Raw genomic sequence first — 13,821 nt, forward strand, 5'->3', positions numbered from 1 at the left:
AAAGGTGGTCTACTGTAAACAGTTCTGTTGGTGTTGCTGAGTCAAACAGGAACAACGGCTGGCAGAACGACGACAACTGAGATCGTCTGACTGTCACCACTAATGGGTTGGTTGACAACTGAGATCGTCTGATTGTCACCACTGATGGGTTGGTTGACAACTGAGATCGTCTGACTGCGTGTCACCACAGATGGGTTGATGGACAACTGAGATCATCTGACTGTCACCACTGATGGGTTGGTTGACAACTGAGATCGTCTGACTGCGTGTCACCACTGATGGGTTGATTGACAACTGAGATCGTGTGACTGTCACCACTGATGGGTTGGCTGACAACTGAGAACGTATATATATATATATATATATATATATATATATATATATATATATATATATATATATGTGTGTATGTATATGTATTTGTGTATGTATATGTATATGTATGTATGTATATGTGTATGTGTATGTGTATGTATATCTGTATATGTATATATATATATATGTATCTGTATCTGTATATGTATATATACCGGCCTCGGTGGCGTCGTGGCAAGCCATCGGTCTACAGGCTGGTAGGTACTGGGTTCGGATCCCAGTCGAGGCATGGGATTTTTAATCGAGATACCGACTCCAAACCCTGAGTGAGTGCTCCGCAAGGCTCAATGGGTAGGTGTAAACCACTTGCACCGACCAGTGATCCATAACTGGTTCAACAAAGGCCATGGTTTGTGCTATCCTGCCTGTGGGAAGCGCAAATAAAAGATCCCTTGCTGCCTGTCGTAAAAAGAGTAGCCTATGTGGCGACAGCGGGTTTCCTCTAAAAACAATGTCAGAATGACCATATGTTTGACGTCCAATAGCCGTTGATAAGATACAAAATCAATGTGCTCTAGCGGCGTCGTTAAATAAAACAAACTTTACTTCACTTTTACTGTATATGTATATGTATATGTATATCTGTGTATGTGTATGTGTATGTGTATGTGTATGTGTATGTGTATGTGTATGTATATGTATATGTATATGTATATGTATATGTATATGTATATGTATATGTATATGTGTATGTACATGTTTATGTATGTACATGTGTATGTGTACATGGGTAATTGTGAGCTATATTTTTGTGAACTGTCGGGAGTAAATAAACAATTCAAATCCACATTTAGATCGCCATTCATCTGGGGCGGTTGGGGAAATGCCCCCTCCACGCCCCTTACGGAACCCATGTAATGGGTGTGTGATGCTACTGTATTGATACATTTCCACCAATAAGTTTACAAATTGTATTTAAAAAACACAACATGTTTATTTCCAATGCACTTTCTTTTCTTTTTACTTCGAACCGAAGTGAAATAATGGACAAAGAAAACTATCATATTTTTACTGGCGTGGCGTCTCGTGTCGTGTCGTGGCGTGTCGTGTCGTGTCATGGCGTGTCGTGTCATGGCGTGTCGTATCGTGTCGTGGCGTGTCGTGTCGTGTCAAACTGTTTACTCACATGGATTATCGCTGTCTCCGCTGAGTACATCCGGGTTATCTTCCATGACCGGTAAACCTGACTGTGACTTGGTTAAAAAATGGCCTCTTAGTGCGTCATGACGAACCCAAACCCGCTCCACACCCTCGTATTGGATATTTTGAATATCCACGGGATGCAAAATAAAATGTATTGTGTTCACTACAACATTGTAGGATTCCTTCACAACTGCAAAATAGTAGATTAGCTTCGTGTTAAACATTACCAAATGTTTGACATACAATAGCCTATGGTGATGTTGTTAAAGAAAAAAAGAAAAACCCCCACAATAACAACAAATAAATCTAAAATTTGGCTTCTTTGCTTGAAGTAGTGATTTTCCACATCTAATTAAACGAAATTTATTTCTCAATGTAAAAGTATCTAATCTTCATCAGATATTCAAATATTTTCAAATTTGTACCCGGAAGCCAGACAGTGCTGTAAACTATAATCCTAACGTGAGGAATTTGTATAAAAACCATCGATTTCAATTGCTGCATCCTAACCGCACGCGTACGGCGCGACGGATAAATGTGTCGCGTCACATGTCATGCGTACAGTTAGGATACGATAACTGAAATCAATGATTTCTAAAATAATCGCTCGCGGCCGGTTAGGATTGTATCCTAACCGGCCGCGAGCAACATGAGGGATGTGAGCAATTATGTTAGAAATCATTGATTTCAATCACCGTATCCTAAAGCCTGTATCACATTAGACGACGCGACGCAACTCAACTCAACAGTTGAGTCGCGTCGTGTAGTGTGTATTGAAAAATCAGCCGTCGGCGACTGATTTTCAGTCGGCCCGACTGCATTTGACACGACCGAACATGTTCAGTCGCAGACGATGGCCGTCGTATAGTGTGAACGGGTCTATGACGCGATGCGACAGTCGCGTCGTGTAGTGTGAACGGTTTACACGACGCTATACAACTGATGTCTACCGGTATCCAATGGAATGTCTACATTTCATCATGTGACATAAAAGTTACAATAGAAGAATTATTCTGGACAGAGGAATAGACCCCTTCGCAGTCTGCAGCGCCACCTGCATAACTATGAAAAAGAGGCTGGGCGCTGTAAACAAACGATTTTTGCCAATGATTAACATGGGATGTGAAATTTTGTTTTCTTCAAAAATGGGAGGGGGTCGTCTAAAAAGGAGCTTTTAAAAATACTTTTTCCTACTAGTGAATAGTTGAGGGTTCTTATTACTTGGATAGATCTCGAGTGGTGAATTTAAAGCATTTTAAAGTATTGTCTCATGAATGAAATACCTCACTGGTCAGCATGATCACAAGAAAATTAATCCTGTCTGAAGATGCCAACAATTGGATGTGCCAGTAATATATTAATTGTCCCTCCTATTATTTTCAGATTCCTGTCACTCACCTCAAGCGCCTGTGACTGACTCCCCCCCCCCCCCTCTCTCTCCCCCCTACCCCCACACACACTCACACACACAATGTAAATTGTACATTATTTCGATTTCAAACAGATACAGGTACATGCCGCTGGGGACAGGCATCAATAATGTATAACAAAACACCATTTACAAGTACCATGTCACTTTAGGCGATGTCGTTTTAACATCATCATGTCAACTAGGGCAGTCCGAGCTCTCCAGTGTCTTGTTGGACCCATCTTAGATTTTTAAAAGTGGGGTATTTAACAATATTTATTTTTTCAGTTGAGTTGAGTCGCATCGTATAGTGTGAACGGATTTCAGACACGACCGATTGGTCAGCAATCGTGGCCCGCGACCGTCCAATTGAATTGCGTCGTATAATGTGATCTAGGCTTAACCGAACGCGTACGGAGCGACATATAAATCTGTTAGAATGCAGCAATGGAAAGCGATGGTTTCTAAACGCATCGCTCGCGTCCGGTTAGGATACAGCTTTACTCTCACGATCAATTTGAAATGTTCTGAATTGTTGCATATCCTTAAAATTCTGTAGGATGTATTTAAAAGAAGAAACCCGGTATCGTCAACATTTCTGGCCACTCCAAAATGATTACTATAACAACACTGTCTTGAGTTTCTGTATAGGCATTAAAAGGCCTAAGAACACATATGTGCAGAAATGAATAAGTCTAAACAATAAACTTTTAAGTTTCCTCCAGAAGTATCACGTTTTGTTTTTAGAGAACCATCCAACTTTATAAGAACAATGGACAAACACATTGAAACTCCTTACCGCCTGCATCATCCGTTACAACTTTACTAATGATCACCTCCAGTATGTCATACGAACCATCGCTGGAGACTCTTCGGAGTATCTGAAATATACGTGGATTGGTTCCAATAAGACTTAACTATACTGACGGGAAGATTAACAGCAGATAGTAGTACTTGCAGCCAAACCTCTGATCAAGAGCGTCCACAATGTAACCCTGTTATTGACTAAAACTAAAAAAAATCTGCGCCGACTAGAGTAAACATTTTCCTGAATTGATTAAAGTAAACATTTTCCAGAACTGACTAAAGTAAATATTTTCTTGCGCCGACCAGAGTAAACATTTTCCAGAACTGAGTAAAGTAAACATTTTTCTGCGCCGACCAAAGTAAATATTATCTTGAACTGATTAAAGTAAACATTTTCCGTAACTGATTAAAGTAAACATTTTCTTGCGCCGACCAGAGTAAACATTTCCCTGAACTTATTAAAGTAAACATTTTCCTGAACTGACTAAAGTAAAAAAAATTCTGCGCCGACCAGAGTAAACATTTTCCTGAACTGATTAAAGTAAACATTTTCCAGAACTGACTAAAGTAAAACAAATTCTGCGCCGACCAGAGTAAACATTTTCCTGAACTAATTAAATTAAACATGTTCCTGAACTGACTAAAGTAAACATTTTTCTGCACCGACCAGAGTAAACATTTTCTTGAACTGATTAAAGTAAACATTTTCCGTAACTGATTAAAGTAAACATTTTCTTGCGCCGACCAGAGTAAACATTTCCCTGAACTTATTAAAGTAAACATTTTCCTGAACTGACTAAAGTAAAAAAAATTCTGCGCCGACCAGAGTAAACATTTTCCTGAACTGATTAAAGTAAACATTTTCCAGAACTGACTAAAGTAAAACAAATTCTGCGCCGACCAGAGTAAACATTTTCCTGAACTAATTAAATTAAACATGTTCCTGAACTGACTAAAGTAAACATTTTTCTGCACCGACCAGAGTAAACATTTTCCTGAACTGATTAAAGTAAACATTTTCCGGAATTGACTAAAGTAAACATTTTCCGGAATTGTCTAAAGTAAAAAAAAATCTGCGCCGACCAGAGTAAACATTTTCCTGAACTGATTAAATTAAACATTTTCTGGAACTGACTAAAGTAAACATTTTTCCTGCGCCGACCAGAGTAAACATTTTTCTGAACTAACTAAAAAAAAAAAATGGGGGGAACCAACCAAAGTAAACATTTTTCTGAACTAACTAAAGTAAACATTTTTCCTGTGCCGACCAGAGTAAACATTTTCCTGAACTAACTAAATTAAACCTGTTCCTGAACCGACCAAAGTCAACATTTTCCTGCGCCGACCAGAGTAAACATTTTCTGAATTAATTAAATTAAACCTGTTCCTGAACCGACTAAAGTAAACATTGTCCTGCGCTGACCAGAGTAAACATTTTTCTGAACTAACTAAAAAAAAAATAATTGGGGAACCAACCAAAGTAAAAACAATTCTGAACTAACTAAAGTAAACATTTTTCCTGTGCCGACCAGAGTAAACATTTTCCTGAACTAACTAAATTAAACCTGTTCCTGAACCGACCAAAGTAAACATTTTCCTGTGCCGACCAGAGTAAACATTTTCTGAATTAATTAAATTAAACCTGTTCCTGAACCGACTAAAGTAAACATTGTCCTGCGCCGACCAGAGTAAACAATTTCCTGAACTGATTAAAGTAAACATTTTCCGGAACTGACTAAAGTAAAACAAATTCTGCGCCGACCAGAGTAAACATTTTCCGGAACTAATTAAATTAAACCTGTTCCTGAACCGACTAAAGTAAACATTGTCCTGCACTGACCAGAGTAAACATTTTCCTGAACTGATTAAAGTAAACATTTTCCGGAACTGACTAAAGTAAAACAAATTCTGCGCCGACCAGAGTAAACATTTTCCTGAACTAATTAAATTAAACCTGTTCCTGAACCGACTAAAGTAAACATTGTCCTGCACTGACCAGAGTGAACGTGTCTTCTTCCACTAGTGGCAAGTGTCTGAGCATGTGTAAAACTGTCTGGTGCGTCCAAGTGGTCACTTCGTAATATCTATCCTGGTGTTTCATGCACCACAACTCGTCGCCCTTTCTGCAATAATTTCAGTAGATAATTCATTAGACATTTTATTAGACAATTCAATAGACAATAATTAAATTTCCGTTACACACATCATATTATATAGACAGAACCACATACCAGTTGTTGTGTCATGTTGATTATTGCACGAGTTTATAATGCGCAAGAATGTTATACCACGAAGACCGCATAGCGTTCGAGTGATATAAATCTTGCGCACTATAAACGAGTGCAATAAATAAATAAGTAGTTCTGTATTTATAACATACCACATTTTTATATTACGATTAATACAAGTTTAATTAAATAACATAACTTCGTAACACTGAATGTACAGTAAATTAAATATACAGAACTTCACATACGTTAGGTCATCAGGTTATAGGGTTTTACATGTTTATTCAGAGCAAGCTGTTTTAGAACACACCTGTCATGGACAGAAAAAGGGTTGGGGTGGGTAGGAGAGGGGACCGCCTGCACTTACAGGTACAAGGGAGCACCAATAGCCCGACCGGAGTCGGTAGCGGGCGGGGGAGTGGGAGGGTAGTTTTGGTGCTATCGAATTTTCAATGTCCTGTACGATTAAAATCAAAAAGAAAGGTATCGCAGTTTCTATGAAGGAAATTGGGCGCATTTTTTAACGGTTCGCCGAAATATGACGAGGAGCTACGTCTAGTTTTTAACTTAGTATGCCGAGAGGAGCTCGTTATTGACATACTTTGTTTTCGCTTCCTATTTATTGCACGAGTTTACTTTGCGCAAGAATATATACCACGTGCCCGTTTTGCAACCACACCATTACCGTTCCCAGAGGCGGATCTAGGGGGACCCCCAGGCCCCCCAAACATTTTTTGCGACAGTTATAATTTTATTAAATATTAATTTTCATACCCCTCCAAATCTCCCCCAAAGTTCCCGTGACATTCCGGCTCATGTCATTGCCCCCCCCCCCCCCCCACACCCACCCACCCCAAATAGCTTTTCTGTACCCGCCACTGGTTACGGATAGCTAATGGCAATAGGCCGAATTTACAAATACTACTTATTTGTCTTACACGTGTGTAACTACATACATTTACACATGCGTTTAAGATAAACAGGCTTTGTAAATTCTGCCCTTCATAGGATTCTCCGGCAGGCCTCTGATAACTGCGAGAACGATCGCAGGCCGTCAAGTGAGGCGGTGGGTCAAAAAATAGGAAAATATTAATTTTTGTTCCCTGAAAATAGGGTTAAAATAGGAATTTTGCCCACAAAATAGGAAGAAAATAGGAATTTGGTATAAAAGTTAATGTCCCAAAATAGAGAATATTGCAGGGGTCAAGTGAGTGAGCCATCTCAAAAAACTAAATATGGAAATAGAAAACCATTAAAAAGATAATAAGACAATGTGTATATCATAGGAATAAAATAGGCACTTATTTTGTTTTAAGATGGCCTCCCAACACCCCTTATAGCCATTCCGATCCACCACTTTTTATTCAGACAATGCAGTGGTTGAATTTGGTTCTTTGGAGTAAGACTTTTAAAAAGCAACACAATGCAGTATTCCTTTTTTGCTATTGAATAATACAAGTTACAAGGTAAAATTTTAACTCTGAAATGACAGGAGTGTTGACTGAGAAAAACAACACAACAAGGCATTGCTGACCCAGTGACACCATCAAAAACAGCAGCACTGGCAGTGTGTGTGTGTGTGTGTGTGTGTGTTAGTTATCAACTGGATAATATAGCTGGATTTAGTAGCTGTGTGCTAAATATGTCAAATAATTATGATACTGCAGGTGTGCACATTTAATAGAATACTTGTTACGGTAAGCAAAGCACAACCTGCAAATGAGCACCGAAGTCCTACTTCCTTAGACACCATGCACCAGTATATCAGAGGTAACTCTAACAGCTTCAGCCTGACTTCGTACAATTTAGACGAGAAATGTGGAAAATGTAAGATATTTGCACAAACACCCACCCACCCACCCACCCAATTTAGCAGTTGTTTTGACTGTTCCATGATCATTCTTCAATATTTTATATAATATAGGAACCAATATACAATGAGCAGATAACGGAAATGATAACTGTAATTGTTTTTCATTTTATTTAACCTTGTTTAAAGGAGACCTTAACCTATCACAGCCATCCTCTCCAATGGTTTTATACATTTTAAAACAGTTATTGACCACGTTATAAACTGAAAGTAGGTAACCAGAGGGAAATTCAGTTTTATGATCAACTGGTTATGAGAAGTATTGTACTGCATTGGTGATATATATTAGTATCATCCGAGGTTGAAGCTGGAGGTTTTTAATGGCCTTCTCACTCCCCTAATAGCCACCCTGCCCACCCATAATGAAACACTGAATGATTTAGGATGCCTAATTTGAAAAAGGATTATGGTCAATCACAGATCAGTCCAGTTACTGCAATGTGTTTGCTGAAAACTTTAAATAATAGCATACATGTATATACACAATGTAATTACATCAATAGAGTTTATACTATCTAGTTAGCAGAATCACATGCAGACCACCACCAGAAACTATACATGTTTAAAACAAGAAATGATTAGTATGTAGCTCAATGCATAGTTAACCATCACATAAGGTAACACAACTATCCACCAGCTAGCAAGCTAAACTGAGCATTTATCAGGCTTTGCTGGAGCAACTGCATGCAAGCTAACTATAACGAACTAAAGAAATAATTAGTATGTAGCTCAAAGTCACTAGGCCTAGACTGAAAGGGTTGCCATATCCTTTCAACCTTCTGGTTTTGAGCATTCAACAAGATCAGATATTACCAAAAACAGAAACATATCCATAAATTCAGAAATTATAAATAAGAGGACTTTATATTGCATTGTGAAAATTAATAACTGGAAGCCTGTAAACCATACATCCCATCTGCATATTCAGATTTCAATGACACAGATATCACAATATGCCTCATAGCAAGTCATGAGGAGCAAATGGTGTGAAGAGAAAAAATATGGTGTCGCTAAAAAAAAAACCCAAAGAAAACCCCAAACATATGAAACTGGTCAAAAGTGCACACAAAAAAAAGAGGGAAAAAATAGGAATTTTCATCAAAAAGAGGGCTAAATAAGGACTCATCAAAAAATAGGAATAAATAGGAAAAAGTAGGATACTTGACGGGCTGCGATCGTTTCGTTCGCGCGTTGCTCGCACAAATCTAAGTTTGCGTAACTATTATTTTGTTCGCGCAAAATTTCGAGCACCATTTACATGGATATAACAGGTTACGCAAAAAGGAAGTGGGTTACCTGGATTTATTTCTGCGTAACCGATAAATGGGTCACGCAAATTTTTAATTTTCTAAGGCATGATTTGGTAACTACTAATCGTTTAGCCAGTTTCGCAGATTAGTATTATTATTATTATCTAAATTATACATTAGCCACAAAATTCATAGAGGATACTTCCCGAGTGTCTTGTAATATCATTATTTATCAGCACGAGTTGATAAAAGTATGAAATCCAAGGCTTGCCGAGAATTTTTATACTTTTATCAACGAGTGCTGATAAATATGATATCACAAGACACGAGAGGGTATTCTTTTTTATCATCCATTATCATTCTTTTCATTTGCGACAACTGTAAACAATGTCAGTAATGCGGGTTGAACGTCACTTTATCATCCATTAAAGGCTTTTGTAGGAGATATCGCTGGCACTATAATTTGCGATATCCCGCTTGTTACAATCAGGAGATATCGCAAATTATAGTGTCAGCGAAATCTCCTACAAAAGCCTTTAATGGATGATAAATTATGTATAGCAGGCTTTTTTATTCTAAAAAAAAAAAAAAAAAAAACTGCTGTGACGTCACCAACTACACACTAAGTGGTGACCGTTCTTTCACTATCCGTAACAGTAACGGTGTAGTTACAAAACCTATCTAATGTAGGCTGTTGAGTACTTTATGTGCATTGAAGCTAATCCGTTGTTTTCCAGAGGGAAAAACCGATGGCAGTGATGATCGTCTGTCCCGCGCTTCTTGGTGGTTTCCATGTCGGCATCGAACATACAGGACGGCGCGCCACTATCAGTGACGTCATCTCCGGGGTTGGACATCATGGCGTTAATCTTTACACGACTCCTAGCAACAACGTCTGTTTCACCCATACCTCGACTGTAGAGAACAAATGAATAGATTATACTGAAGAACAAAAGAATAAACTGGACAACAAAATAATAAACTGAACAACAACAAAATAAAGGTAAAGATTAATTTCATTAATTTATATACACGACTCTCAGCAACAACGTTAAAAAAAAATTGTTTTGTTTAGCGACACTACTAGAGCACATTGATTTATTAATCATTGGCTGTTGGGTGTTAAACATTTGGTAATTTTGACATATTGTCTTAGAGAGGAAACCCGCTACATTTTCCCATTAGTAGCAAGGGATCTTTATTAGCACCATTCCACACAGGATAGCACATACCACGGCCTGTGATATACTAGTCGTGGTGCACTGGATGAAACAAGAAGTATCCCAATGGACCCACCGACCGGGATCGATCCCAAACCGACCGCGCATCAAGCGAGCGCTGTACCACTGGGCTACGTCCCGCCCCCATATATCTTTTATATGCACCATTTATATACAGATATGATAGCATATACCCCAGTCTTTATTACACCAGTTGTAGATGACTGGTGTAACAGTCAACCTCGAGATACATACAATATATAGATATTCATATATCAATACATACAAAGATGCATACAAAGATGCATACATACATACATACATACATACATAGGTTCGAGTCCCAGCAACGGCATGGCACAATTTGTGAGGCCAGAAAGAATGTAATTATCCCCTGTATCAGTGCGTTAATATCTATGTATGTAACAGTCAACCTCGACATACATACAATATATATATACATACATAAATACATACTAGCCAATGCCAGGTCTGCCCTCTGTGTCATGCACGTAAGCGGAATCGACCGGGTAGATTGTAGGCTACCTGCATGTGGTTGAGTTAAACAGCACCCCTTTAATGGATGTCTGGATAGCTCAGAACGCATCGTGGCAAGTCTGCAAGTTGCGAGCGATTCGGTGCCATTGGTTCAGGGGTAAATTTCGAAACGGAATTGTAAAACAATTCTTCCAATATTCCGTCATGAAAGTGAAAATAAAGCACGGAATACCGAAAATCACCTGCGACTAATCCGCTTGTTCTTTTTCTTGAGCTACATTTTTCTGCAGAACAAATCCTCGCGCTACTAAGACTTACCGGTACAAAATAAACGTCTTTTTGATCGAGACTAATGTTTGGAGCGAGTTTGTTTGTAATTCCAGCTGGTACGCAGTAATGCATAGACTGGTATATAAACAATTGTTCGTTACGCAATGATGTACAGGGCGACGTAGCACAGTCAGGAAAATTAGTGGTACATTAATAATTGAAGGGATAGTACATTTTTTGACGGAATGGTGTTTTTTTGAAATTCACTATTCCTTTGGGATAGTGGTAAACAAATTAAATTTCAACCCCTGAGGTTCGAGTCCCAGCAACGGCATGGGACAATTTGTGAAGCCAGAAAGGATTTAATTATCCCCTGCGCCAGTGCGTTAATATCTATGTATATAACAGTCAACCTCGACATACATACAATATATAGATATTCATACATCGACACATACTAGCCAGTGCCAGGTCTGCCCCTGTGTCATGCACGTAAGTGAGATCGACCGCGTGGACTGTAGGCCCCATGCATATAGTCGAGTTTAACAACATCCTTTTTACGGATGTCTGGATAGCTCAGAACGCATCGTGGCAAGTCTGCAAGTTGCGAGAGATTCGGTGCCATAGGTTTGAGTCCCAACAACGGCATGGGACAATTTGTGAGTGCAGAAAGGATTTAATTATCCCCTGCGCCAGTGCGTTATAATATCTATGTATGTAATAGTCAACATAATATACATACATACATACATACATATATTTAAACACTATTTATACATACATATATTTATACATACAGACGTGTGTGTGTGTGTGTGTGTGTGTGTGTGTGTGTGTGAGTGTCTGTACCCGTGTGTGTTAGTGTTTGTGACTGTGTATATGTGTGTGCGTGCGTGTGTATGTGTGTGGTGTTTGAGTGTTTGAACGTCTATAAATTAGTATCACTGCGACCTGTTCCCTGTTTTCATCATTAAATACATGTTCAAGTGTTCAGACTACAAACATTAAATACGAACATTTCAGATTATCGCATGCATATTTAATCAACTTGTGAGACTATAACACTTACGTGCAAACATATTAGGCTACTGAATTTATTATGAAAGCCAAATACATGTAGATAAGTACCTCTATATTAAACAAATAACAGTCATTTTATTTCAACTGGAGTTTTAAAAAATCTATAATAATCTGCTTGTCAAATATATAGAATATCTATAAGCTACTTTACTCAAAGGAATACGTCGTGCCATTTCGTGTCTTGGAACAACGGGGATTACTGGCCAATCGATCGTAAACAATTAGTAACTCGACATGAGATAACTATAGTTTAATCGATTTCATTTCTCCATATATACAGGACATGTATACACAGGTATATATCGGGTGATTTAAAAAAAATAATAAAAACAAAAACAAAAACCCACCAAAACAAAGAAAAACCCAAAACAAAAACAAACAAGAAATACACATCCAGTTTTTAAAAGTTGAAGAGCGGAAAAAGTACACAACATTGAGATTTTTCAAATACATGTAACAACAGCTTATTATAGTGTGCATTGACGGTGATATACAGGAAAGGAAAGGAAATGGTTTATTTAACGACGCACTCAACACATTTTATTTATGGTTATATGGCGCCGGAATAGAGAGATAGTTTATGAAGGTAAATGGGAGATTTCGGAATTTGCACATAAACAAACAAGCAATGAATGAATGAATGAATGAATGAATGTTTAATGACACCCGAGCACGAATCAACAAACAAAGCTAACTTGCGTTTTTTGGACAAAGAAAACAAGATTTAAGTAAAGGCAGGGGGAAGATGGCGAGCTTATTTTTATTTATTTCTGCATTTAGTTTTTACTATAATCACAGAGTACGCGATCGATTATCGCGTGGTTCAACGGGTGGTGTTTACCCGACAAAGGCAGAGGCATTTTCTATTTATGAATCGCCAGCGTCGAAGACAATAGTGGATAAATAATTCAACCGAACCGCGCAAATTAATTACGTTTTGAACGACAAGGTCACGAGTGGAAGATAAGCTGGTGGTGTCGTGGTTAGACCAAGGCTGGTAGGTACTAGGTTCGCAAAAAAAGAAAGAAAAAAAAAATGTTTTGTTTAATCACACCACTAGAGCACATTGATTTATTAATCGTCGGCTATGGGATGTCAAACATATGGCCATTTTAACACAGTCATACAGATGAAACCCGCTACGTTTTTCCATTAGTAGCAAAGGATCTTTTATATGCACCATCCCACAGACAGGATAGCACATACCACGGCCTTTGATATACCAGTCGTGGTGCAAAAGCGAGTTTTAACGACTCAGTGTGTAGGCGAAAGACAACTGCACCCTGTTCTCTCTCACTAACCACTAACAACTAACCCACAGTCCTGGACAGACAGACCAGATAGCTGAGGTGTGTGCCCATGACAGCGTGCTTGAACCTTAAATGGGTATAAGCACGAAAATAAGTGAATGAAATGAAGAAACTGGTTGTAGGTAAAACTAAGGTCTGGAGAAACACTATGAAATAACTTGGCTGAAATATTGCCAGTCCAAATCACATTTTTCTTAAAGGGACAGACTAGTTTTCAAAAACTAAGGCATATTTTTCATTATTAGAGCCGTTTATGATCACTGAAATCACATAGTACATATATGTTAATTATTGTTTAGATTATTAATTTCCGTACATCCGAAGTGTTTCTGGCCATCCTGGTATTTCTAATACCACAAAAT

The 13,821-nt window shown here is 38.3% G+C and overlaps 1 protein-coding gene across 1 annotated transcript in view; it reads right to left on the bottom strand.

Moving 5' to 3' along the window:
- LOC121368670 overlaps nucleotides 1-13,821 on the bottom strand; it is a 31,972-nt gene that overhangs the window by 16,048 nt on the left and 2,103 nt on the right. Inside the window, exons 2-5 of the mRNA XM_041493410.1 lie at nucleotides 9,784-9,996; nucleotides 5,730-5,856; nucleotides 3,726-3,807; nucleotides 1,502-1,708 (exon numbers count right to left, since the gene is read on the bottom strand). Coding sequence (XP_041349344.1) covers nucleotides 1,502-1,708; nucleotides 3,726-3,807; nucleotides 5,730-5,856; nucleotides 9,784-9,996 — 629 coding nt within the window. The remainder of the gene's footprint in view (nucleotides 1-1,501; nucleotides 1,709-3,725; nucleotides 3,808-5,729; nucleotides 5,857-9,783; nucleotides 9,997-13,821) is intronic.

Source organism: Gigantopelta aegis, chromosome 1 (genome assembly GCF_016097555.1).
Source record: "Gigantopelta aegis isolate Gae_Host chromosome 1, Gae_host_genome, whole genome shotgun sequence".
Lineage (NCBI taxonomy): Eukaryota > Metazoa > Mollusca > Gastropoda > Neomphalida > Peltospiridae > Gigantopelta > Gigantopelta aegis.